This window comes from Apostichopus japonicus, chromosome 15, assembly GCF_037975245.1.
Source record: "Apostichopus japonicus isolate 1M-3 chromosome 15, ASM3797524v1, whole genome shotgun sequence".
NCBI classification, from domain to species: Eukaryota; Metazoa; Echinodermata; class Holothuroidea; order Aspidochirotida; family Stichopodidae; genus Apostichopus; species Apostichopus japonicus.
The window spans coordinates 20756433-20780297 of NC_092575.1; the positions used below are offsets into that span (position 1 = coordinate 20756433).

General features: G+C 37.5%; 2 protein-coding genes across 2 annotated transcripts in view; both read left to right on the top strand.

The window, feature by feature from the left end:
- The first annotated feature begins 1559 nt into the window (after positions 1 to 1559).
- Positions 1560 to 20203, top strand: LOC139981615 (O-acyltransferase like protein-like). Its single transcript, XM_071994134.1, has 14 exons — positions 1560 to 2001; positions 4630 to 4796; positions 6227 to 6296; positions 6560 to 6653; positions 7052 to 7368; positions 7898 to 8068; positions 8667 to 8760; positions 12010 to 12280; positions 12991 to 13070; positions 14153 to 14266; positions 15523 to 15682; positions 16797 to 16986; positions 17800 to 17942; positions 18740 to 20203. Exons 1-14 carry the CDS (start codon positions 1641 to 1643, stop codon positions 18854 to 18856), a joined length of 2349 nt encoding a protein of 782 aa, XP_071850235.1. The 5' UTR covers positions 1560 to 1640; the 3' UTR covers positions 18857 to 20203.
- A 2421-nt stretch (positions 20204 to 22624) lies between these two features.
- Positions 22625 to 23865, top strand: part of LOC139980897 (nucleoredoxin-like) — a 29134-nt gene continuing 27893 nt past the window's right edge. Inside the window, exon 1 of the mRNA XM_071992905.1 lies at positions 22625 to 23092. Within this exon, the coding sequence (XP_071849006.1) occupies positions 22781 to 23092 (312 nt within the window). The 5' untranslated portion in view covers positions 22625 to 22780. The remainder of the gene's footprint in view (positions 23093 to 23865) is intronic.

Genomic DNA, 23865 nt, shown 5'->3' on the forward strand with positions numbered 1-23865 from the left:
GCACAATAGGCATATTATATATATCGTTTCTCCCCTAAGTTCTTTTCAATATTTTTTTTTTCTGGAAACAACAAAACACACATAGTGATACTGTATACACTGGTAAATGATGAAAAAATGGAGGAGACATCAGACTAATCATTTACACACGTCTTTTGGATAGCAGTTTAGTTTTTCATGCTGACTGCTGACGTCATGCTGACGTCATACAATTTCAGTGATGTTTGTATCGTATAGTGGGGTTATTCGTTATAGTGTCCATTCTCTCATCAACCCTTTCATTTATGCATTTGTTAGGAATACATACATACATCGGTATAAATTAATGTTTAGATGTAAAACGACGTTAATTTCTTCGATAATGATGATTATTTCGTTTGAAACGTCAATTTTGTCCATTTTTCGGAAGTGTAGATGGATGCAATTAGTTCGCTATAGCATGGTAGACGATGCGGAAACCTAGCTTGAATATCTTTTGATGGTTTTTGCATGGATTCTCAAAAGTGTATGATAACGGTTGTCGGCAAAAAAAAACCTTCAATGTAAATTGCTAATATTTGATATCCTTCTTATGTAGGCCTAACCATATGCGAACCCATGAATTTTCTTATACCTGCATGCATAACAAAGCACAGAGGTGATATTTTCCAATAACTTTCCAAAGAATTAAGGTATTGTCTAGGGACCAAATTTCACCTTGAAACAAAACCCCAAAAAATCATCTCTTTATGATTATTTAACATGATTAATTAATAACATAATTAATTAATTAAATATAACATGATTAATTCATATGATTAATTAACTTGATATTGACTTCAAAGAGTTAAATGACACTTAACATTGAGTTTATAGCAGATACTTTTTTTTTGGCAAGCCATTGTATTTTGTTTAACGTAATTGTGACAACATACGTTCGGACCATGCGACACAAGGCCATGCGTGATAAAAGACAAAGCACAAACAGATTAAAACCAGAGGTCGTTAATAGGTTCTTAAATTTCTTCTTAAAGGCTATAAATAAACATAAACACTTTAGCGTATCACATTAATGTACTTCCGATATAAATCTAGTAGTTACCGTCACTATAATGAGGGTATATGTTTGGTGAAATTACATACCAACTTTATGTAATCAACTTACCGAGCTATAAATACGCAGATCATTGAATAAGTAAAACACATTTATCTGCGGCGGTATCTCTTTGAGCAAATTAAGGTTGACCATTTAGCATCAAAGATAATCGAATTATACAAATTGTCTTCGGCTTATTTATTCATCGGATCTGTTGTCTATTTGAGAGCAAAGTTTCGGAGGGCTTTGGAAAAGAATTATGAGGATGGTATACATAAGCTTATACTGTAATTAAGCTAACATAATTAAGCTAAACGCGCAAATCCGTTGCGTTCATAGCAAATGACCACGCACGTCTTGAAAAAAGAACAGCCGAAACAGTCATATGCAGTTTCGTTTTCCTATAGCAGAGGTAAATTGGTCCCATTTCTCGCCGAGCGCTTCAGTTACATGGACTAAGTCTGTCTAAATTAATTTGTTAGTATATACTGACGTTTCTGAAAGATCGTATAGATATATGCGAAGGTAACGAATCTGTACTTTTTATGGTATTATACGGGGCAAGATGAATCTAACACAAGTTGTAATCCTGGTTTTCTTGAGTTTGGGCCAGAATTTGTCATCATGCCAAGGCAACAATTTCATTCATGATGAAGGGAATGCGGCCAGAAAATTTGTCGACGCAATAACTGGTATGCAAACAGCTTTTGAATCACCAGAACTTCAAGATTTACTTAAATTGGAAATGTCGGAATCTGTCGAAACATCGGGAATGGATATAACAGAAATTCAACTGGCTCGTATGATCGTTCAAAATAAAGATGTCATCTTCAGTCAAATCGAGGGTAAATTACTGAAGACTTGCTTGGACGATTTAGACAGATATTACTCAGATTTGACGGAAGCGAAGCTATATGCTTGGCAAAGTGAGTATTGGACTTTACCTTCCTGCAGAAAAAAATACGCATATATATATAGGCCTATTTTAAGGGATTTGGGTGTAAGTAATTGCCCCGACCATGAGTACAATTTTCTGAGTACTGGAGAAGGCGTACGAAGTCCTGAGTACAGAATTCATATTTTTACATTTGCTGAGTACGATTAAGAATACAAACCGGGTACACGGAATTCGTGTACTAAAAGTTTGGCAATTCATATTGTCATAAGCGTTCATAAACATTTGGTTTAATGGTTAACTTTTGGTCACTGTTTGTAAAGTTGCATAGTTTGTATGTCTAGCTTCTTTTTTAAATGTTTTATTTACGTAAGGATTGATTGATTGATTGACATCATTTATTTCCATCATCAATTAAATACAAGAATGTTGAACGTAACATTTTTAAGTTCACAGAAAGCACAATACATTATAGAGACAACATTCGTTGAATGGGTATATATGTAGATAAACCAAGATTAATTGGAAATGGAGAAAAAAAAGCAAAATGCTTATAAATACTTTTCCCAGTTATGTATCTGTCTATACATGTAATACAGTGAAGGTAAATTGGTGATGGCAATAATAAATGGAAAAAAAACAGAAAGCACTAAAAAAAAAAAACACAGATGTTGTGGCTTAGAGAGAATGAGACGGTGTATAACTTAATTTAAACAATCATCATCATAGGCTGTCAGGAAATTGTTTTAAGTCTTTTTTTATACAAACTTAATGTAACAGCAGATTTAATAGTTTTATCCAATGAATTCCAAATTTTAACGCCAGAGAAGAAAATAGAAAATTGTTTTTTCTTTGTTCTTGCATAATTCAAATAAAAATTGCCATAAAATCTCTTATTGTTACTAAGTACAAAATAGCTTTGCAAAGTTGATGGCAGACTATTATGAAAAGCTTTATATACATGAAAATACTTGTATTGAAATCAATAAGATAAAAAACCTTAAGTGCTCGTAACTTATGAAATAGTGGGGATGTATGGTCCAAAAATTTAGCATGACAGACAATACGAATAGCCTTTTTCTGTTTTAAAAATAATGGATGTACATTGGTTTTGTAAGTGTTACCCCATGCTTCCACACAATAATTCAAATAAGGAAGGAAAATAGCACAATATAAAGAATACAGAGCATGGGTATTAAGAACATGGCTAGCTTTGTAAATAGCACCAATACTTTTGGAAAGTTTACTTGAAATATGGAAAATGTGATCTTTCCAGGAAAGTTTACAGTCAAGGAACACCAGTATTTCTGACGATGGGGGGGGGGGGGTAAGAGGGAGGGGTGAGGGTGAGAAAATAGTTTAAAATGGAACGATATTCCAGAAAATATGCTGTGTTAACGGTGTCAGGGATTTACTCGAAAATATTTGTTTATCGGATTTTGTTAATCTACTTTAAACAGATAACGACCTTTTAGAATGGATTACGTTTAGCTAATCAGATAATCCGAATAAGTTAAAGGGATATTCCGTTGGCGGACATGGAAGTGACAATTATTTCACGTGTTATTTTAAAAGCTTATCTCAATTTCTGTTTCTGACCTCTAGATATGGTTGTTTACAACGGTAAACTAGTTATTGCCAGATAAACTGTTCCTTCTCCGGAAAGTGGGTCATATAGTATTCGTATAGGTGGTCTGTTTTGTCCTCATGGCATGTGTTTGTATGTGTTTTGCAAAAGCTTTACTTTGCAATTATGATATTTGTTGTTGATTATCCTTCAAATGTGATACATTTGGAATGCTTGCTAAATTGTCAATGTTATCCATATAATATCATTTATAATTATATTATTAATCAACTTGTTTGTCAGTATATTACATTCCTCGGGAGATAAATCATAAAATTACGGGGTATAAAAGCAAAGAAATTTTCAACTCAACTGTCATAATGACTTCACTGTAACTTCTACTGCTGCCGGAAGGAGCACTGCCAATCTGGAATTATACATCGTTCGTCCTGAAGATTTATGACGTAAAACAATCTATCCTTTCTGCAACCATTTCATGACAACTCCTTTCAAATGTGTATAATTTATACAATCCATCAAAAACCAATGTATGGCGGGGGCACATAAATACTCCCTCTCCTCGTCTTAAGTTCAATATTTTGACTTCTTTGTTGTGACAGCGTTGTATGCAAAATAACAATTGCTTTTAATAGAAAATGTTACTTTATGACCGCGCCACAATGTGAAGCAACAGAAGAGTAACATACATTAAGAAATCCAAAATGAGTTGAATTTATTATTGGCAATAAATATTAATATTAACAAATATTCTTCGAGTAGCTGGGCTGCAGAAACATATCTATATATATATAAATATATATAGGTATGTATATATATATATATATATATATATATATAGATATATATATAGATATATATATAGATATATATATAGATATATATAGATATATATAGATATGTTTCTGCAGCCCAGCTACTCGAAGATGGCAGGCACCGGATTAACATTATAAAAGGTTACAAACCTAAGATTGTTTATAATCTTCGGGGAGGTCAACGGGCCAATTTGGCTTATGACTATTGATTGATTGATTGATATATAATACATTTATATATGATTCCTTCTGTTTTTAGTGAGAACGGCTAATGGAGAATTTGGTGGTTTGACTGTTCCATTATTCACCCTTCGCTACGAGTATCCTGGCATTTATGAGCTGTGTGACAATGTCAACAAACGGTTCCCAGCAGCACCATTTGGCGCAATTTATTGTACCGAACACTTACCATTTATTCAAGGTTTTGTAAGTATATCGTAACAGATAACCATAGGACACATTAGTATACAAATAATGAATGGTTATGAGTGCAATAGTGCAAATATTTCATGAGTTGAAAGATGGAATGTTCCATTCAACGAGGCGCAGCCAGTTGAATGGAACAAATTACATCTTTCAACGAATGAAATATTTGCACTATTGCACGAATGGAAACCATTCATTATTTGTTTTATACAACACCTTCAAATTTGGATATAATTGGATGTAAAATGCACTCATGCAACAGATTGTTTTGAACAGACAGGTTTCTCTGCTCTCTTACCATTGAAAAAAGTGCTATCAAAAAAGAATAACCCATGGTTCTATTTCATAGAGTGCAATAGAGCGGATTTTGCATGCAATCGACGAGCAATTGACCAATCAAATGGCCGGAATATAATAAGGTGTTGTATAATAGATAATAATAATAGCAATAACGATAGCAATAACAATAATACTAATTGATGATAAAGGTTTTTCGTCAGCATTTTGCATGATTAATAGTGTTCTTTAGTACTTGAGAACAGTCTCCGTGTAGCCTGTTCGGCTCGATCTCGGATTGGATGGTTCTTCACCTCGAATACAAATGAATCACTCCTGGTCTCTGGTCTCGGGTGCCAGGATCCCTGCGGTCTCGAGTCCGATATCGGACGCATAATTATGTAATAAAGTTGTCATACATATGATAAGGAAATATTAGAATACGTGATTGGCTGTATTATTATAGAAAGAACCACAACACATATAGGTCTAGCCAGATACATAGATACAAACGTGGGCACATATAATTTGCTAATGACATTAGGGTGAGCGTAAGTTTTTTCTGTATTGTTTAGTGATGTCTTTTGTACAAATTATCCATTTATTATAAGCTAACATTGTTGTATAGTTGAGTACTTTTATCCTAGCGCCAGGTACTTCTAAGATTCCGATTACAAAGTATGCCACAATATTTCTCAATGAATACGAACATTCGCACCTTGTTTTGGAGTATTTTAGTAGATTTTATTTAGAGGGGTGGGCCGTTTAACAATTAATTTCTTAGTTACAAAAAGTGTCGTGAAATGTACAGTCCTCTCGATAAAAGTTATCATTTATTATCAATTGCAGATATTATGAATTGTGTATAAACATACTCTATATATACTAAACCCTATCCTCCATCTTCACCCGGATCCCCCACCGGCCCGCCAACCCACCCCCCCCCACCCCCAATAGTACCCTGTTTTCGTTTCTACCCCGAATAACAGGAAACTCCGTCTATAAGTAGGTACAAAATGTATTGACCTACTTTGCATGCCCGTGATTAGAAATTGTTTTGATTTATTAAGTGTGATATACACTCTAATATTTACGCAATTTCATCCTTAATTTGAGAAATTAGTCTTGATTTTTATTTTCCTCTTTCTTGATAGTATTTGGAAAAGGGAAGATGCTGTCCTGCTACTTGTTCTAATAATGATCTGAATATTTTCTACAACGGAGGTAAGAAATAGAATCAGAAATGTATCGATGTCGTAATAATGTTAACATGGCTTTTTATTGGGGGGGGGGGGGGGAGGGAGGATTTTTTTCTGCAATTCATCAATTTGCTGCAAAGTGTTGTAAAGATTACATTTTGATGCTAGCGTTATTCAACCTTTTGTTTTTATATGGCAGAACGTTGAATTGACGACATTTATTCTGTAATCAAGTGATCATTTTGCTTAATACAAAACATCGTCGTATTTTCCCCCATCTTTCTGCAGTGTACGCAGCTTTGCGGTTAAATTTCTGGGCAGGTGATATTTACTATACTTGCATCAGAGATGTACCATGGGAATGGGACGCCATCTTTGTTGCGTAAGTTCTACGAATAATAGCCTTATTCCAACATTTGTTTTATAGCCTACACATATTGAAAGCAGTAACAGAAAATGACGTTTTAAAATGAACCCACTTACAATGCAAAGATAGCTTAACCTATAGATAACTTCCACGAGAATGAAGATTATTTCTGAAAGAGTTGAAGGTAAATGTGAGTTTTGTGTTAGTAATCCCCTCTCTCGTTTTATTTCAGCCCGAAACAAAGACAAGAGAGGGGAGGTATACGTTGTTGGGGGGGGGTGGGGGGGGGGGATTTGACAACCGTTTTCTTGTCGTTACATGATCAAAGGACTAAAAGAAACAAACCATTATAAAGAGAAATATTTTGATGTCTAATCGTTTCATGTTTAATCTTCCTTACAACATCCTCAAAGGTGTTTATTGGGAGCTTTCGTCCTCATCGTTGCTGCCGGAACATTTTACGACGTTGCCTACCGACGGAGACGGCTTTCAGTGACCGAATCAGCCCCCATAGAACTTGAAAATAAAACTCAACATGATATGAAATCAAAAGAAGATGTTCACATCGAAAATGAGGGAAAAGCCGAGAACATCGAAAATCATGACGTAATTACGAAACACCAATCAAAACAGCAGTTGTATATGACGAAAGAGGAGGAGAAAGAACTCGAACAAGATGACGCTGAGAGAGGAACGGTAACAAGTGACAAGAACAGCGATGGGTATAGAGGTGAGAGGCGGTTAAATGAAATTTAATTAATGTATAACATATATCCTTCTAAACCTTTAAGGCTTTGTTCTCCTGTGTGTTCCTTATTCAAGGACGAATTACAGAGATACTACATAACATTGAGCGCAGCAGGACCGTATAGCAGCATTTCTCTAAATTTTGGGATGGGAAGTTGGGGGGGGGGTGTCACATGACCCTCCATGGTTGAAACGGGGTTTTTTTTGGGGGGGGGGCGCGTCTCAATACTTGACGTAGTCGGTCCAAATTTTTATAGCCTATACGCCTATGTCTGCCGGCAGCTCTGGTTGTGGAAGTTCCTACATCACTCAGGAATTTCTAAAATTTCTTGATGCCCATCAGTAGTTTATGTCATCATCTTCAAGAACCAAGCATAAAAAAGAATGATGATAACTGAAAACAAGAAAGAAAAGGAAAAACGAAGAAGCTTTCGTACATACTGCAGAAGCATGCAGGTTTATCAGACTTTTAACGTATAATGTATACTTTTTATAATCTTCTCATTATTCAGGAAGAATGGACATTCTAGCCACGTCCTGTTCTGCCGCTTATACAAGTAACAAGATTTTAAGCGCCAAGAAAAGTTCCTCTAGTCTCGGAGCCTTGAACGGTATTCGAGTTATAAGCATGTTCTGGATCATATGGGGACATGCTAATAGCTTCCTGATGTACGAACGACTCGGTAAGTGGGCGCCTAAGGCATCCGTAGATTCAGAAATAGTTTCTGTACATATATATATATATATATACATATTCTTTACATATTCTGTACACACACACACACACATATGTTTATATATATATATATATATATATATATATATATATATCACATAATATACTTAACTAAACTACCATCATACTGCTATACTCGGAGTTTCACGGGTACGGCTCGCGCACCGATCATCAGGCAACGAGATAATCTAGCTCTGCCTTGGCATAGAGCACTCTTTGTGAATATTGGCCACCATTATATGTGATATATATATATATATATATATATATATATATATATATATATATATATATATATATATATATATATATATATATATCCCAGTCACATTACTGTGTCAGGTCTATTCATTTCCACACAACTCCACCATCAAGTAACTTCTACTGTCGTTCCAATCGTAATTCAATGCATAGCTCGTATGCCTCTCCTATAGCTCTTGTTAATTATTTATAATTCCTTGGGCACCTCCCCCCCTCCCCGACCAATTATTCTCACAGTAATGCCTCCTCAGTTTTCAATGTTTTTTATTTGATCCACCCTATAGATAATCCACTGGCCTTAATAGAGAGGTCCACCGCATATTGGTATAATGCAACTCTCAACGGAACTTACGCTGTTGATTCCTTCTTCGTGTTAAGGTACTATATAATGTATAGAGCTCAATTTGGGTGGGCCGATAGCAGGGACGTAGCTAAGGCCTGATGATTGGGGGGGTGTAGTGGCTAAAATTCCAACTGGATGGGTTTTGGAGTCAGAAAATTCCGACTGCTGCCTTGTACCCCCCCCCCCCCCCGCACTCATCGTCAACGATATGGTCAGTGTCAGTCAGACACCCCATCTTTCGCGACTGCACTTTTGTTCCGAACTTTTTTCAATACATTTGTACCTTATGGGGCAAAGTTTTTGCTTATGTTGATGGCACTTTTAAACTTCCGTAGATTAGCATTCAGTGTTTAAATTGTATACCATAGAGTCAATGTATGTCCCAACGTCGTAGCCAGGAATTTGAAAGGGGAAGCACTTTTTGCGATTGATATGGGGGAGGGGTCTAAGGGGAGGGGGTGTCCCCCTCCCCTTTGAGATTTTTTGGAACAATTGAAGGTCCTTAGATGCGATCTGGTGCAATTTGTTGCCAGTTTCATCATTATCATATGATATCATATTATCAGCAGATTTTGTTTCCTGTTTGAATTCTTTTACATGTTCTTTTACATAATATATCAGAAAGAAAAACATAGTGCTCTTTTACAATATTTCCAGAAGGATGATTCTTGTTTATTGTCCAATGTCTGGACTTAAATACATTTGACGAACTTAATTGATGGACAATATAAACTTTCATATTTTGTAAGACAGCCAGATTTGCAGTGGCCTAAAAAATATCGTTATCTCCGTGTATTAACAGTGTAATAATTATTTATAGGAAGTGCGTATCACGTACGATTGCTAGCTTAGCTTCATAAAATGCTGTTCGTGCAACAACTTAGGACGAATCATAGAATTATACGGATGAGAACGAACTTATCGTCGTCGTTGTGCGTACGGTTCGTGACATTCCATCGAGTGAGGTTAGGTAGGCAATATGTATTTTATTACGCAGTGGCCAACTGTAGGTTTGAAATAGGCTATAGGCTAAATTTATCTAATTGCATCTGCCAAACTAAGTAAGTAGTTGAATCAGTAGGCCTGCATGTTATTACGATTATAATCGAGTTAACGGAGCTGACGAGTATTCAAGATCAGAAGAGCACTGACAAAATACCATGCTAAAAAAACAACAGTTTGTAAACATTTTTTTCGACACTCAAAAGGGGGAGCAGTCGCTCCCCTGCTCCCCCAGGCTACGTCCCTGGTATATCCTGAACTTACTTTAATCTAGCGAACAGGGTCGCCCCATTCAATAGCAAAATTAATACATAAATTTTCCGAATTGAAGCTGGCGAACGTTGTATTTTTTTTTAGAGTATTCAAAATCATACGAAGTTTTGTATGGTGGAGTATAAGGATCGCGAGATACAATTTCTCAATGTGACGAGGAAAACGTGGTAAATATGACTGATTAAAGGTCAATTTTGATCGAAAATTTTATGTCACTCACAAATTACAAGAACATATGAAAATAAGAGTGCGACAGTCAGAAAAATTAGAGCGTGACAGTCGGAAATTCCGAATTGAAGCTGGCGACAGTCGGAAATTCCGACAGTCGGAAATTCCGACTGTCGCACTCAAATTTTCCAACTATCGTCATTTTTACCAAGATTGGGGGGGGGTGAGACACCCCCCCACACCCCCCCTCTAGCGACGTCCCTGGCCGATAGTAACGTTGCCCGACTCCCACACTATAAAATAGTTTGATTCTGCGCACTACCTACGGAGTGTAAATACAGATATGAAGCCTGTTTAGATGCAGGCGGAGTCTGGCATGTCTTTATGGTGGGTAAAGAATTACCAGGTTTAAAGTCGAGGGCGTCGAAGACTAAACAGTGGCTATATGTACCATTACGATGTTAGCTCAAAGCTGTACGTTAATTAGCTAAGTTAACTAATTAATGTATTTGTATTTGTATATTTATTTGTTTCATCACAATTTACAATGTGACGGGAAGTCTCCTATAAAGCCTGCAAGGCTTAACAAAGTAGGAGACTCCCCAAGAAGAAAAAAAAGAGAGAAAAACTTAAGAATAGAATAAGAAAAGTTAATAGTAGAGTCTACCATGCAGATGAAATAATTGAATTGATGCAAATTGAAATTAATAATCTGAATAAACAATCCTAACAATCTTTATAATGATCTTAATTACAAACATACACAAGAATAAATCCATCAATAGTGAGAAATAATTTCAGTTTAGAGATTCCTTTTGAATGCAGAGTAAGAAGGCTTATTCTTAACATTATCCTGAAGATTATTCCACGTTTTTATAGCACGAATACGAGGGCTTAAAGAACCCATAGTACTTCGATGGGATAAAACATGTGCGTTATTACAATGGCGCTGTACCGCTAATGTATTATGTTATTAAAGGTAGTCAGTATAGACCCACGAAAATAGCACGCTATTATTGCTATAAGTTTACAAAAAGTACTTTCCTGTAGATATTTTCTCTTCAAATTGTTCTCATACATTTTTTAAGGAACACATCAAATCACTGAATGTCCCAGTGGTGAAAATTTTCTTGAAGGTTGTAATCAAAACAGTTTAAGAATTTTGACAAAAGGTGACCATATTTGAATATCTAGCATATTTGGTACCAATTCAGCACAACTTGAAGTGTGCATAGAATAACCGTACGTGAAGCAGGCAACCATGTTGTAAAAAAGCCTACATCGCTACAAGTTACCATCTTGCAACGTGTAAAACACAACGCAATATCCGCTATATATAATTCCGTGGTTCGTGTATATTTACTATACGGTATACCGTGTTTGCCAACCGGTTTTACTTAAGTACCAGTAATTGTTTTATTCAGTTGACATCTTTTTTTGTTACTGTCATTGTATTACTGTAGGAAAAGAGTAAACGCCTGCAGGGTTATCCGTACGTCTATGATATTATCCGAATTCGATAGCCATTCATTCCTTTTTAAAATACAGTGGCTGTACATTCCTCATATACATGAAAGTTCGATGTTATAAAATTATGTTAGCTCACGGTTATGCAACAAACCCTTACAGAAACAACTGAAAAGTGAGAATATCACAAAAAAAACCTTTCTGGAGTACTTTAAAAGAGAAAAGAACACAACATAGCATAAAAAAATCCATTATCCGGATCTTTTTTGTTTTGCTTTTTGTTGCCATATCCCAGAAACTTCAATTTCTCATTGTCCAAATTATGAACAAGTTAAGACAACACATACTATAAAATGTTACCTTTTCTTTGGCAGTGGTCTCTTAGTAACATATCTCACACTGAAGGAAATGAATGCAAGGAACGGTAAACTGAATTGGTTCATGTTTTACTTCCATCGGTTTTGGCGTCTAACCCCTGCCTACATGATGACCCTCGCTGTTTTCACGACGCTGGCCGTACACATGGGTAAAGGCGCCGACAAGTTCGAGGCGGACCAGTACAATAGCGCCTTATGTAAAGAGTACTGGTGGGCTAACTTGCTGTATATCAATAATCTATATCCATTCCCAGGGATAGTTGGAGGGGTACGTATCCAATTTCGAAACAGGAACATGCATGCACCCATATAACCTGATTGGACCAGGGAGTTGTTTCCATAACAACTACCTGATTGGACAGATTGTTGTCGGTTATATAAAATACCTAACAGCAATATGTCGTATACGCGATATTATTTATATACATCACAATGGTTCATTGCAGCTATACTCGTATACAGTTAAGATATACGCTTAACCAGCGGTCCGCAAACTTTTAGGACCACGAACCCCCCGGCGGATTTTCCATAATCCAGACCAGAACCAATCCTTAGAATCGATGAAATCTATAGCTTGGACTATAGACTTGATGTTCCAAAAAAAAAATAACTTAATCTATCTCCGTCCCGGCAAGCTTTCGAAAACTGTAGATAAATGTTTCTAAGTCTGGAGAAAATCTCGCGACCCACCGAAAATTGTTAACGACCCTGCACGTATGGATCACGCCCCTATATATATAGTCTGCGGACCGTAGTGCTATAAGCAACCGCTTAGCCACCATTTCCAGTTTACAAATCAAGGTTCCTTGACAAATCATAATTTCATTTTTTTTCAAACCAATATTCTACAAAAATAAATTTCGGTTTTCTGTCATGATCCAAAATTTCAGTATGACAATCAAGATTTAGCTTCTTCAGTCGGATATTTTCGAATTCAATTTTTTCCCCCTCCAATCTGTGTTTTCCCCTTCTTTTCAGTGTATGGGCTGGTCTTGGTATGTAGCTAATGATATGCAGTTTTACGTCATCAGTCCATTGTTCCTCATTCTGTTGGCAAAGTAAGTATAATGTTTGTCTGTAAATGCTTAGCTGGTGAAAATGCATTTCTGAAAACGGTACAGCTGTTGTTTTTTTTTTAGCGAATTGACATTATCGTGCACTGTGTGTTTTTTATTTTCCCGATTAATTTTATCGACTAACTTACTCCCCCCCCCCCCCCTCCTGCCCGCCCTCCCCTTTTTTTCACCCACCAACCACCAACACACTCAAAATTTGCGGGTAAGCGGTAAAAAACTCCTCCGTCCGTCCGTATGAGTGCGTGTGTGTGCGAGCATGTGTTCCTGTCAATATGGTAAACGAGTCAAGACTCCGGTCACCAAATTGCAAAGAGGGGTGTGATTGGAACAAGTTTGACAATCATTTCCCCATCGAAGAATAACAGTGACTCGAGTCAGTGTCTATAGTCTCAAAGGTCATTGGGACATGTGACTTGTGATTTGAGTTAGAAAAGCACAAAATCAATGACATCAAATTCGTCCCGACAAATTCGTTACCACAAATTCAATTAATTTGAATGTTTTTAACAACCCGGCACTTTTCCACTTCTTTTCGGCAAAAGGTTTTTTTTAAGTAACAATAGGAATAAGGATTATTCATTAACAAACAGGACTGGCGCTACTGCTAGTTTAAAAAAAAATACCTCTATGTGACCTGGCAGGCCCGTAGCCACGAATTATGAGTTGAAGGGGGGGGGGGCACCAACAATTTAAGGAGGGGCATCTACAAGTCAAGGAAAGGGCACCAACAATTTAAGGAGGGGCTCCAACAATTTAAAGAGGGCCACAATGGTCGTGTCTTTGTATAACTTATGAAGTTTTCGTACACATGACGGTGGACTCAAATGGGAGCGGGGACTTATTTGGACCTGACACAAAAGTATAGTTATCGTTTATTTTTTAAATGTTAATAGTCCAGTCTTATGCAAGATCTCTTTATATTTGGTAAAATTGATTATGAAACAATTCTGTCTCTATAACCTTATTTATACATTTATGAGTAAAGCAAAGATAAAGGAGGTTTCTCTAGGTGGTTCTTTCTTAATGCAACATTAGTATAATATCATCTTGTTCGTTTTACGCAGCCGCAAGACAAGAAAGATTGGATTGATTGTCGTTGGCGCTCTTCTTTTAGCTTCTTGTATTGTTACCGCAACATTAACTGGTTATTACGGACTTCCAGTCGCTAAAACCAATCAGTGAGGTTCTTTTTGTTTTTAAAGATTTGATTTTGATTCAGTGATATTCTTAAAGTTTCGACAATATTTCGATTTACGATTCTAACATTAAGAGGGAATTCGGTCTCTTCACTCTCCAAGTGTCATTTCAAATGATGACGAAATATAGCCTACTTTGGGGAGGGGGAGAAGAGTGGGGTGGGGGATGGTATAAATTAATTTTCCTGTGTTTATGCATGCGTGAATTATGTAATAATATGTGAACAGTTTCTGGGCGACAAAGGTTGTGAAGAAGCAGCAACGAAAAGTCGATTAAAATCAAGGAAACGGTTTTTCTGATGTTTGAGCTAAGACCAATAAATTTACGTAGACTGCTAATTCCAACGGGGGGAATTCCCTATTTGAGAGTGTATATATATATATATATATTTATATATATATATATATATATATATATATATATATATATATATATATATATATATATATATATATATATATATATATAATGTTCCCTCTTTCGATGAATAATTTTCCGTCCTATAGTCTCTTCAGAATAAATTCTATTAAATTCTTAATATTGATCATACTCGACTCTCTTAAAGAGGCTAGGGAGCTCTTACTTTTTGGAAATAACATCCAACTGAACGCCAATGTATCTCTATATCTGGCACATTTGTCGAATTCACTCTCCTTTCTACGGTGGCTTAATAGGGATATAGGGGGGGGGGTGGTTGAATTTTTATCTCAAAGTTTTGACTTTTTATCTCAAAATTTCGCTTTTTGTTCCTGTTAAGCCACCATACTTTTCATCTTGTAAAATCATTAAAAATATACACACTCGTAATTCCAAGAGTGAGAAATCCCTCTTTGAGAGTGTCCGGGACAATCACCCTTCCGAGGCGTGATTTCCGTCGTCGCTCCCGTCAATTCCTTGCTCGCAAATTTAGCTCTCTTTTAGAGGAAAAATACCTACGACTTTTAGAGGTTAATGGCATAACAAACGCCATTTTATCCGTAAATGGCGTTTAAATTAGATCAAAACAGGAAAATCATATTCGCTTTTCCACTTGACTTGTTACCGTTGTTGTAGGCCTATAGCTAGGATAGGCCTCCTCTTACTTTACCTTTTTTACTATGTAGTCTTAATCAAGGACACTTGGATATTAGGTGGTCGGAGTTTTTCTTTCTTGCACGGGGAAGGAGATGTTCTCCTGCAAGGGTCAGAAAGGTTCAGTTATACTGGCAAAACATACCCTGTACTCTCTTTTCATCAGATACTACAATAAGCGTCTGGAAGAATTGGAACCCCACGGAAAGGACTCTGACATCATATATGGAAAGCCGTATTGCCGGATTCAGTCTTACATGGTCGGCGTGTTAGCTGGATACATTCTGTACCGTCACTTCTTCGTCAAGAAAGTCAAAATACATAGGGTAAGACGATGGCGCTCGTCTCTATTACTTTATTTAAAGGAACTGCAATCTTACTATATGCTCAAAATCATGTTCCACATTTCAACAGAATTGGATCGAGAGTTATTAATACAATGTTCGTTATGAGTTGCTTCACACCAAATGTCTCCATCATCCAAAAGATGTAAATCTGCAGCTGGTTATTATGGCCTCGAAAACTACTGGCAACAACACACCAGTCCGGATTTGTATATGCTACGTCTTCTATGCCCACCTAAAATGTCGGCTGGGTGGGTCCGAGAACAGTTTTAGGGGTCCATGTTGGTAAAGCGTGTCTAGCTATAGGATGGCTGCGGAAAACTTTGGGTCCTGAAGTAACATCCGAAAATGTCCGTCAACGTTGTGCTGATTTAGGCCGACATAAGCTGTGAGGCCGTACAGTCAGAATAAGCCTGAGAGTATCATGGACGGTCAAGGAAATTCGAAATTTTCCTGATCTTGCTGTCACAATCGTGATTGGGGTAACATCACTGGTGATAACTTCAATTATGTTTGGTGTCCTTGAATATTTCTTAATTGTCCCCATAGCCGTGGATAGAAGTAACAGATTGAGAACCTAGGAGCTAGGCTATACATGTTGACATATAAACGTTCGGTAGGCTTAGAGTGAAACTGCTATACTGTTTGGGACTAAAAGCATATAGCAGACTCTTAAGTTTTAATGTTTCCTTTATTGACATCCATTAAAGAGAAGTAACGAAATAGAGTGGTTCTTTCCTCACTGTATATGTTGGATGACAAGCAAAGAAATAAAATTACAAACGTAACCAGCAGCTTTGGTGGAGGGTTTTTTAGACTTAACGTCTAAACCTCTTGTCACGTGCCGGGGTGCTTGTGTCAATCTGAACATGAGTGCATATATAGGTCACCAAGGATATATATATATAACATACGGACCGAAGAGATAAAGAACGGTTGCATCTTTAAGATAGATGTGTGGATGGATGAATGGATATATAGACGTATGGACCGATATATAAATGATTGGATGCCTGCCTGAATAAAAGACATATCACCAGTGTTATTGGTATGTCTTTATCCGAATGTATTTTTCTCCTTTTCTCTTCCTTTTCAGATGGAAAATCTGGTTGCTTGGGTATTTGCTGTTGGTATCATGTATACCCTGCTCTATGCTATGCATCCCACTGCTGAAAGAACCGAACCCCTCCCTCAGTGGTTTGTTTGTATTTGGGCTGGTGTTTGCCGTGCATGCTGGTCACTGGGAGTTGCTTGGGTCGCTTTTGCATGTTCAACGGGTCATGGTGGTAAGCAAACATCGGGAGAAAAAAAAAAAGGTCGTCGGAATAATGTTACTAAATATGTTGGAAAATTAAATTACTGTGGTATTCTGAGATAAGTGGGGGAGGGGATGGTGCACTCCAGGAATGGTTTAAGAAAAGGCATTATCTTTGTTTCCAGTAACTTGTGAAGATTTTGTTAACATGGTACTGGCACAAATGGCGGTGGGGGGAGGGGGGGTCATTAGCCTTTTTGGTGCGGGAGAGGGCGGTCCCACACAGTGCCCCAGCCTGTCTTCGGGCCGATATATATCGCTCATGCCGGCTTAGTACTAAAACAACCTTTGCATAAGTGATAACTTCTCATTGGCTTTGTTTAATTTCAACTTCAGAAACCCTGGGAAGTGGTTTTGTAAACTTTAAGCGATTTGAAATTTTCGGGAATTATCAATTTTTGCCGTATCATTTGCTCCAAACAACTTGCATTGCACGCATCACAACGCAGTTCAAAGCGTAGTCTCGATGGAGACTTTAGTCACGGTACTGCTCAGTTACTGACTCACTGTCACTAACGGGTAACTAATTAATTATACCGTTGCTCGGCAACTCCTACAAGGCCGTGCTTTCACTTAGCTATTACGCGGGAGGGGTTCTCGTCCGCTCAAAGTATATTGTCCCAGGAACTGAGCAGTTTTCTCTCAAAGATTAATTTTCACAACAGGAGCGAAAGCAGGTATGATAGGGGGGGGGGGGGTCTTGAAAATTATGCAAAGAAAGTAGATAGAAAAGATAAATAATTTTCATATGATATTTGGAAATTTGTATTCGTTCCTTCTACAGGTTTGATCAACTCCTTCCTCTCAATGAATTTTTGGACTCCACTTGCTCGCCTCACTTACGGCGCATATCTATTACATCCAATTATCATGGTGCTATTCATATACACAAAGAAGATATCATTTCATTGGACATATTTTGAAATGGTAAGTTCACATTTCAGAACAATGGTTAATGCGTTACTAAAATGATCTTAAAAGATAAACACACGATATCGAACCGTATAAGTATAACCATGGAGCTATTAACGAAATAGCTCCATGGTATAACATACACTTGACAACGATTCGCTTTCACGAGTGGGGGTGGGGGGGGGGGGTAGATGTTGAAGTAGGTGTTGGAGTGGGGCCTGGGTATGGTAAAAGCGTTCGGGATATGATAGTTTTTAAGATTAGGTCATCTTGAAATATGGACATTATTGAACGAAAGTATATTTCTCGATCGTATATTATGTAGTCTTAAGTACTGTACTGACATATGTGTATGCTCAATCCTGACAGAGATCAATATGAAGAAAAAAACTCGGTCATTATAGGTTGTTCCATGAATTGATAATAAAAAGTGGGAGGGGTGGGGCGGTAAAATGTTGTAAGCCAGGTCCGTTCCGGCGGGGTCAATTAGGCCACCGGTCCCCCATGTTTGCTCTGTATATATATCCCATAATTCCCCGGCCCCTCCAAATTGATCCGCACCTCATTACCCCCCCCCCCCCCCGGTCCGGCCCATACACACTCAAAAGAAATTAGTACAGGAGGCATAACCTTTTGGTACCACTGAACTGACGGCCATGCATTGCGATATTAAAACAATTAGTTGTATCAATAGAAATTCATTTATTACTTAACAAGAGTAATTAGTTTGTTACATATCTTCTTTTGTCATTAAAGTATATTGTCTTTTTCTCTTCTCTTTTACTAAAGTTTATAGTTTTGTTGTATTTCAGATATATTTCAGTTCTGCCAGCATCACTTTGTCATATGTGGCGGCGTTGCTTCTGTCTGTGTTGGTTGAAGGACCAGCAATGGGCCTCGAGAAGGCCATACTTCGTAGAAAGAAGTAGATCTCTGGATAACGAGGTCATGCATCGAGTTTACTTGTTTATTTCGTCTCTATAACCGTATATCAATTCTTTAATGCGTAGCTTACAGTAATAACATATTTTAAGCTAAGTAGGTTACTCTTTTTCTTAATAAATTTGACGATCATCAAAAAATTTGAATGATCAAAGTGTTTTCATACACTGAATATTTAAATATACATCATTAGATGTTCAATTTCTAATTGATATGATGATTTGATCAAATGTTGAACATGCAGATCATGATATGCATATCCAGCCATGTTGGGACAATTTCGTACTGCTAATGCCTCTCTAAAATGTCCTCCCATATCATGCTTCAAAGCACTCGTATGGACAGTACAAACAGTTCCTATAACCTTTATCTGATAGAAACATGATATTCATACTGCTCGTACTGACACTACGAGTGCTCTGAAGACATGACAGTACAGTTTAGAAAAAAACAAATTGTCCCAACTGGGGGGTATATCATAATGATACAAACTCATGTAAAATACAGCGTATATATATGACATATTTGTCTTCATGTTTTGTAGTACCTACCGCTTGTTGGTTTCAGTAGTACTTCCTGAAAACAAATCAGATTTATTGATTGCGACATTTCCTTTTTTATTTCTGGAATTCACAACTGATTATATAATCTACAACTGTTGGACACTTTGAGATAACAACTTCACATCAACAAATTTTCTGAATTTTTATCTTAAGGATTAGTTTTATATCAGAATCATAGGCTTAAAGATATAACATATATAGTTTCATTCGTCATTTCATGTTTACATTTATAGAAACGTAAAATCGAAATAATTTAAAGTTTCAAAGGATAAGTGTCAGTTGCAAATACTCTTTCTTGTATGCTCTTTTTTGGTGATATCATTTTCAATCAAAATACAAGAGCGGAAAAACAATGGTAATTCAGTATACCCATTTCTTTTTTTTTTTTGCATTTTCGAATAACTCCGATCTCTCAGGTAAGTTGACGAAACTAAATCATGACATTCATGAATACTTCTCAATTTCTTAGAGAAATTTGGGGTAGATAAAAGACGAAAAGCACTTTTGAAAATTATAAGCAATTTCAGCATATTAGGGCCAGTACAAATGACCTTGAATCGTTAAGTTCTAAATATATGTATGTTGGATTTAGTACGGTTATTTCAGAGGTTATATAATCTTCCACTTAAAAAACAAATCTTGAATATAAACAATCTATTTACAAAACGTATCTACAAACTTAGTTGTCAACAGTTAAATTTCCATTGTTCCATCCAACCATGTGTTAGTGAGTTGAAAAACAATAAAGGTAGCTTGTTTGTTTTACAATGTTTTTGTTATTGTTGTGTGTGTTCGGTATAGTTACCTTCGAACAACTTCTGCTCTCCTACAGCACCCAAGACAAGGTGGGGGGGGGGACCGGGTTAGGGGGTCATGGTCACCAATAATTATCATATTAATGATGTTCACGAAGTCACTTTGCGGCCTATTGGCGATAGTTTCAACACCACTGAACATATATCAGAATTCTGCCGTTCACCTCCAATCCAATAACTAAACCTGTATCTGGGCCCGGGCCCTCTCCTGTTTTACTCCTCTTATAATTGGGACCTTTAGGAGGTGGCATTGAGAGAATGACGTGACTTCGATTACGTGCATGGGTAGTCTGTGACTGACTGACACTCGTGGAGAATAGATGGTTGGAGAGTGATCGTGCAGTGTCGATTCGGGTTAAAGTAAAGTACCGGTACATACATATTAGGACTTGTGTTCCGAAGGTATATACTGCAACTTCCTACCGGTGTCCCATTTTGAATCGATTATTCCTTTATTATTCTAAATGTTTGTGTACGTTTTTCCATCAATCAGTATAGTTCCCGTATGCCTACGCAGGTGATAAATTGTACATTGATTTGAATATATCACTGGCAAATTACGGTAAAATTTAAACGGATTTTGTTAGTCAATACATACAATTAGTGTATGGTGAGCGCTCTGCAGTAAATTTTAAGTTTTGAAACACACACACATTGCACACTTACACAAAGAAAACACACAAAAACATCAAGAACAACAACACACATTTAGGTGTAGTAAAACAGGTTAACGGTGACTGAATGGATTAGGGGTAAGTTAGGGATGGGAAGGGTTGGCATTTAAGTTGGTCTTAATACCGTATATATATACAAGGGCGTAGGAACCGGGGGGCTGGGGGGCGCCAGCCCCCCCAGTGAAAAATGTGGAGGGGCGGAAGTATCATTCCGCCCCCCCGGTTCGCAAGTCAGAAAACCCCTTTTTCATTTCCAAATGAGAAAAAAATCTCATTTGGAGCACCAAATTGCATCTAAGGCCAGGTGAAAATACAAAATTAAGTTTACAAAATGGAGTGGGTGTTGTAGTGTGCTATATTGCACCAAATTGCATCTGAGGCCACCTGGAAATGCAAAAAATTCCAAAGGGGAGGGGGACACCCCCTCCCCTTAGACCCCTCCCCCAGGCTGGCCATCAGTCTTCAGCCCCTCCACTCAAAAGTACCTTCCTACGCCACTGTATATATATATGAAAGTTCATTTGAAGATATGAAAATCAGGAGACTGATGGATACCTTTAGTGGTCCTTAAGCTGACTGTCTGCTGGCATTTCAGAATAAATTGTTCGAAGTATTAAATTTATAGTTTTTTTGTTTGTTTATTGATTGTTGATTATTGTAAAACGTTGATGTAAGGTACATGTGCGCAAAATGCACGTCCCGCAGGCAATTTTATTTTGAGGTGCGAGATAAGCGGCCTTTTGTCTTGAAATAATCAGGGCCGTGAAATCGAGGAAGAACATGAAATACATTGCCTATACTCTGAAGAAGTACTCAATCAGTTCAAAGTTTGTATACTTTATGGCCCACCTACAGACTGACCGTTGACTAGAGCTTGGGTAGTTGAGGGGTCAGGAGGATACAGCCCGGGACCGCCGTCCATTGTAATAAGAGGGCCCGGAAAAAATGGCGGGTCCGGAAAACTATAGTATAAATAATACTGAAATTAAGTGTGTGTTTGCGTGTGTGTGTGGGGGGGGGGGGGGGTGAGGGCAATATTCAGCATTATGAGCTCGGAGCCATGTCTGCGTGGGGTTCAGGGGCCCGTTATATGGCCCACGGTGAGTTTTGCGTGTTTTATAACTTTTTTAGAACCTTGAACTGATTCAAATCAGCAGTTTTGATGTAGACCTGTCTAAGTATTTTTTGTTTTAGTTGGACATGACCAATTTCATTTGTGCCACCGAACACGGGGGAGGGGGGGGGGGAACATGTCCCCTTTGGCGACGCCACTGAACTGGTGGTGTAACTAGCTGGACAGACCATAGGTTTTCGACTTACTTCTCTACATGCCTACTTGTGATATTTCAACATAACAGATGGACAATGCGCATCTACAACCTTCTGATCTTTTATTTCCCACTGAATAGGTTCCTTAATTGTCAATGTGTGGCCCGCAAATATAAATACCGTGCCAACCCCTGATGTTAGTGACACCTTTGACTACTGTTGTACATGGCTAGGTGGAAATTTCAAGAAATAAATAAAAACAGCGATAAGTAGGTGCCCTACATATTACCAATCGGAAGTCGTGACACAGTTGAAAAAAATCCCTTCCGTCAAGTTCGAACTCATCGCGTAACACGTAAGGCACACACTGATATGCCTGCATTCAGTTTATTGCTGTACTCCCTTCGACCTGCATACATTCTGTGATTAAACCACACAGCTGTCATTCACTCTACAGCAGATCGTTCCAAAAAATAGTTGTTAACCAGAGCAGATGAGAGGTCGTTAGGCAGGACGGATTCGGTGAATTATCTATTTTTAATCCTTACCTCTGAATATCTTTTCGATATTAATTTATATCTTAAAATTTCATGCAGATGGCAGGTCCGATAGCAACCCTCCTTGGCGCTGTTGTGCAAAACGGATCGAAAGATGAAATACAAGTTTCTTCTTTTTCGGGCGAAGGCAAGGTGATAGGTCTATACTTCTCCGCACATTGGTGTCCCCCCTGCAGGGCTTTTACACCCAAACTCGCTGACTTTTACAAGAATTTCAAGCAATCGCCGCGGGGAGATGAGCTGGAAATTGTTTTCGTGAGCTCAGATAAAACCCAGACAGATTTTGACACCTACTTTGGTGATATGCCATGGCTTGCATTGCCATTTGAGAAAAGAGACGTAAAGGTAAGCACATCTATTATAACTTCCAAGGGAACATGATGCAGTAGTCGAGCTGGCTGTAGGCCTAGTCATATCCCAAATTAACTTGGGCTTGGCCCAGAAGGTAGCATATTCCCAACGTTAGGCTAGTCAATTCTATATTCCAATAGCTGGTTATAGATTTGGCTGTATCCAGTAGACCAATGAAAATTATTCCTAATTTTATTGATGAAAGTGAAACTTAGTTGTTGATTAAAGTATGCACTGGCTTATAGAGTAAACAGACCAGGCTGTCTGGGTATAAATTACGGTCCTATCCTAGACATAGGCCTATGTGATTTAAAACAATTACAGCAACATATGTTGTCAGTTTCTATGATTCCAAGTTTAATTATGCCTTGATTTCACACAAAAAAGGGAAGAAACAAGGAAGAAACCCATGCTAGATCTTGGATTGACAACAAATGCAAATATTGGAGCCCAGAAGAAGCCAAATTGCAAACACAATATTGACATTGGTAACTAATGTAGCCTACTTCAGGGAAATACACTCATTACATATAATAGAGTTAGCTTTGTCTGGTTTGCACAGCTTTATTACAGGTATAGTTATCTGTATCATTTTCCACGCACTGTTCGACATGTTTCCCAGAGAGAAGATGCTGTGAAGAATTTGTTTCATGATCAAGCTGATAAGGAAATATATATGTTACAAACATATCCCTGTGCCCTACAGTACTGTATCTGTACTCAACAAAAAGCTCTGTTCTTATTCAAAACATAATGACACAAATGCT

Coding starts and splice junctions, on each gene's coding strand:
- LOC139981615 (XM_071994134.1), top strand. CDS start 1,641: ATGAATCTAACACAAGTTGTAATCCTGGTTTTCTTGAGTTTGGGCCAG. Junction 2,002..4,629: donor GAAGCTATATGCTTGGCAAA/GTGAGTATTGGA, acceptor TTCTGTTTTTAG/TGAGAACGGCTAATGGAGAA. Junction 6,654..7,051: donor TGGGACGCCATCTTTGTTGC/GTAAGTTCTACG, acceptor ACATCCTCAAAG/GTGTTTATTGGGAGCTTTCG.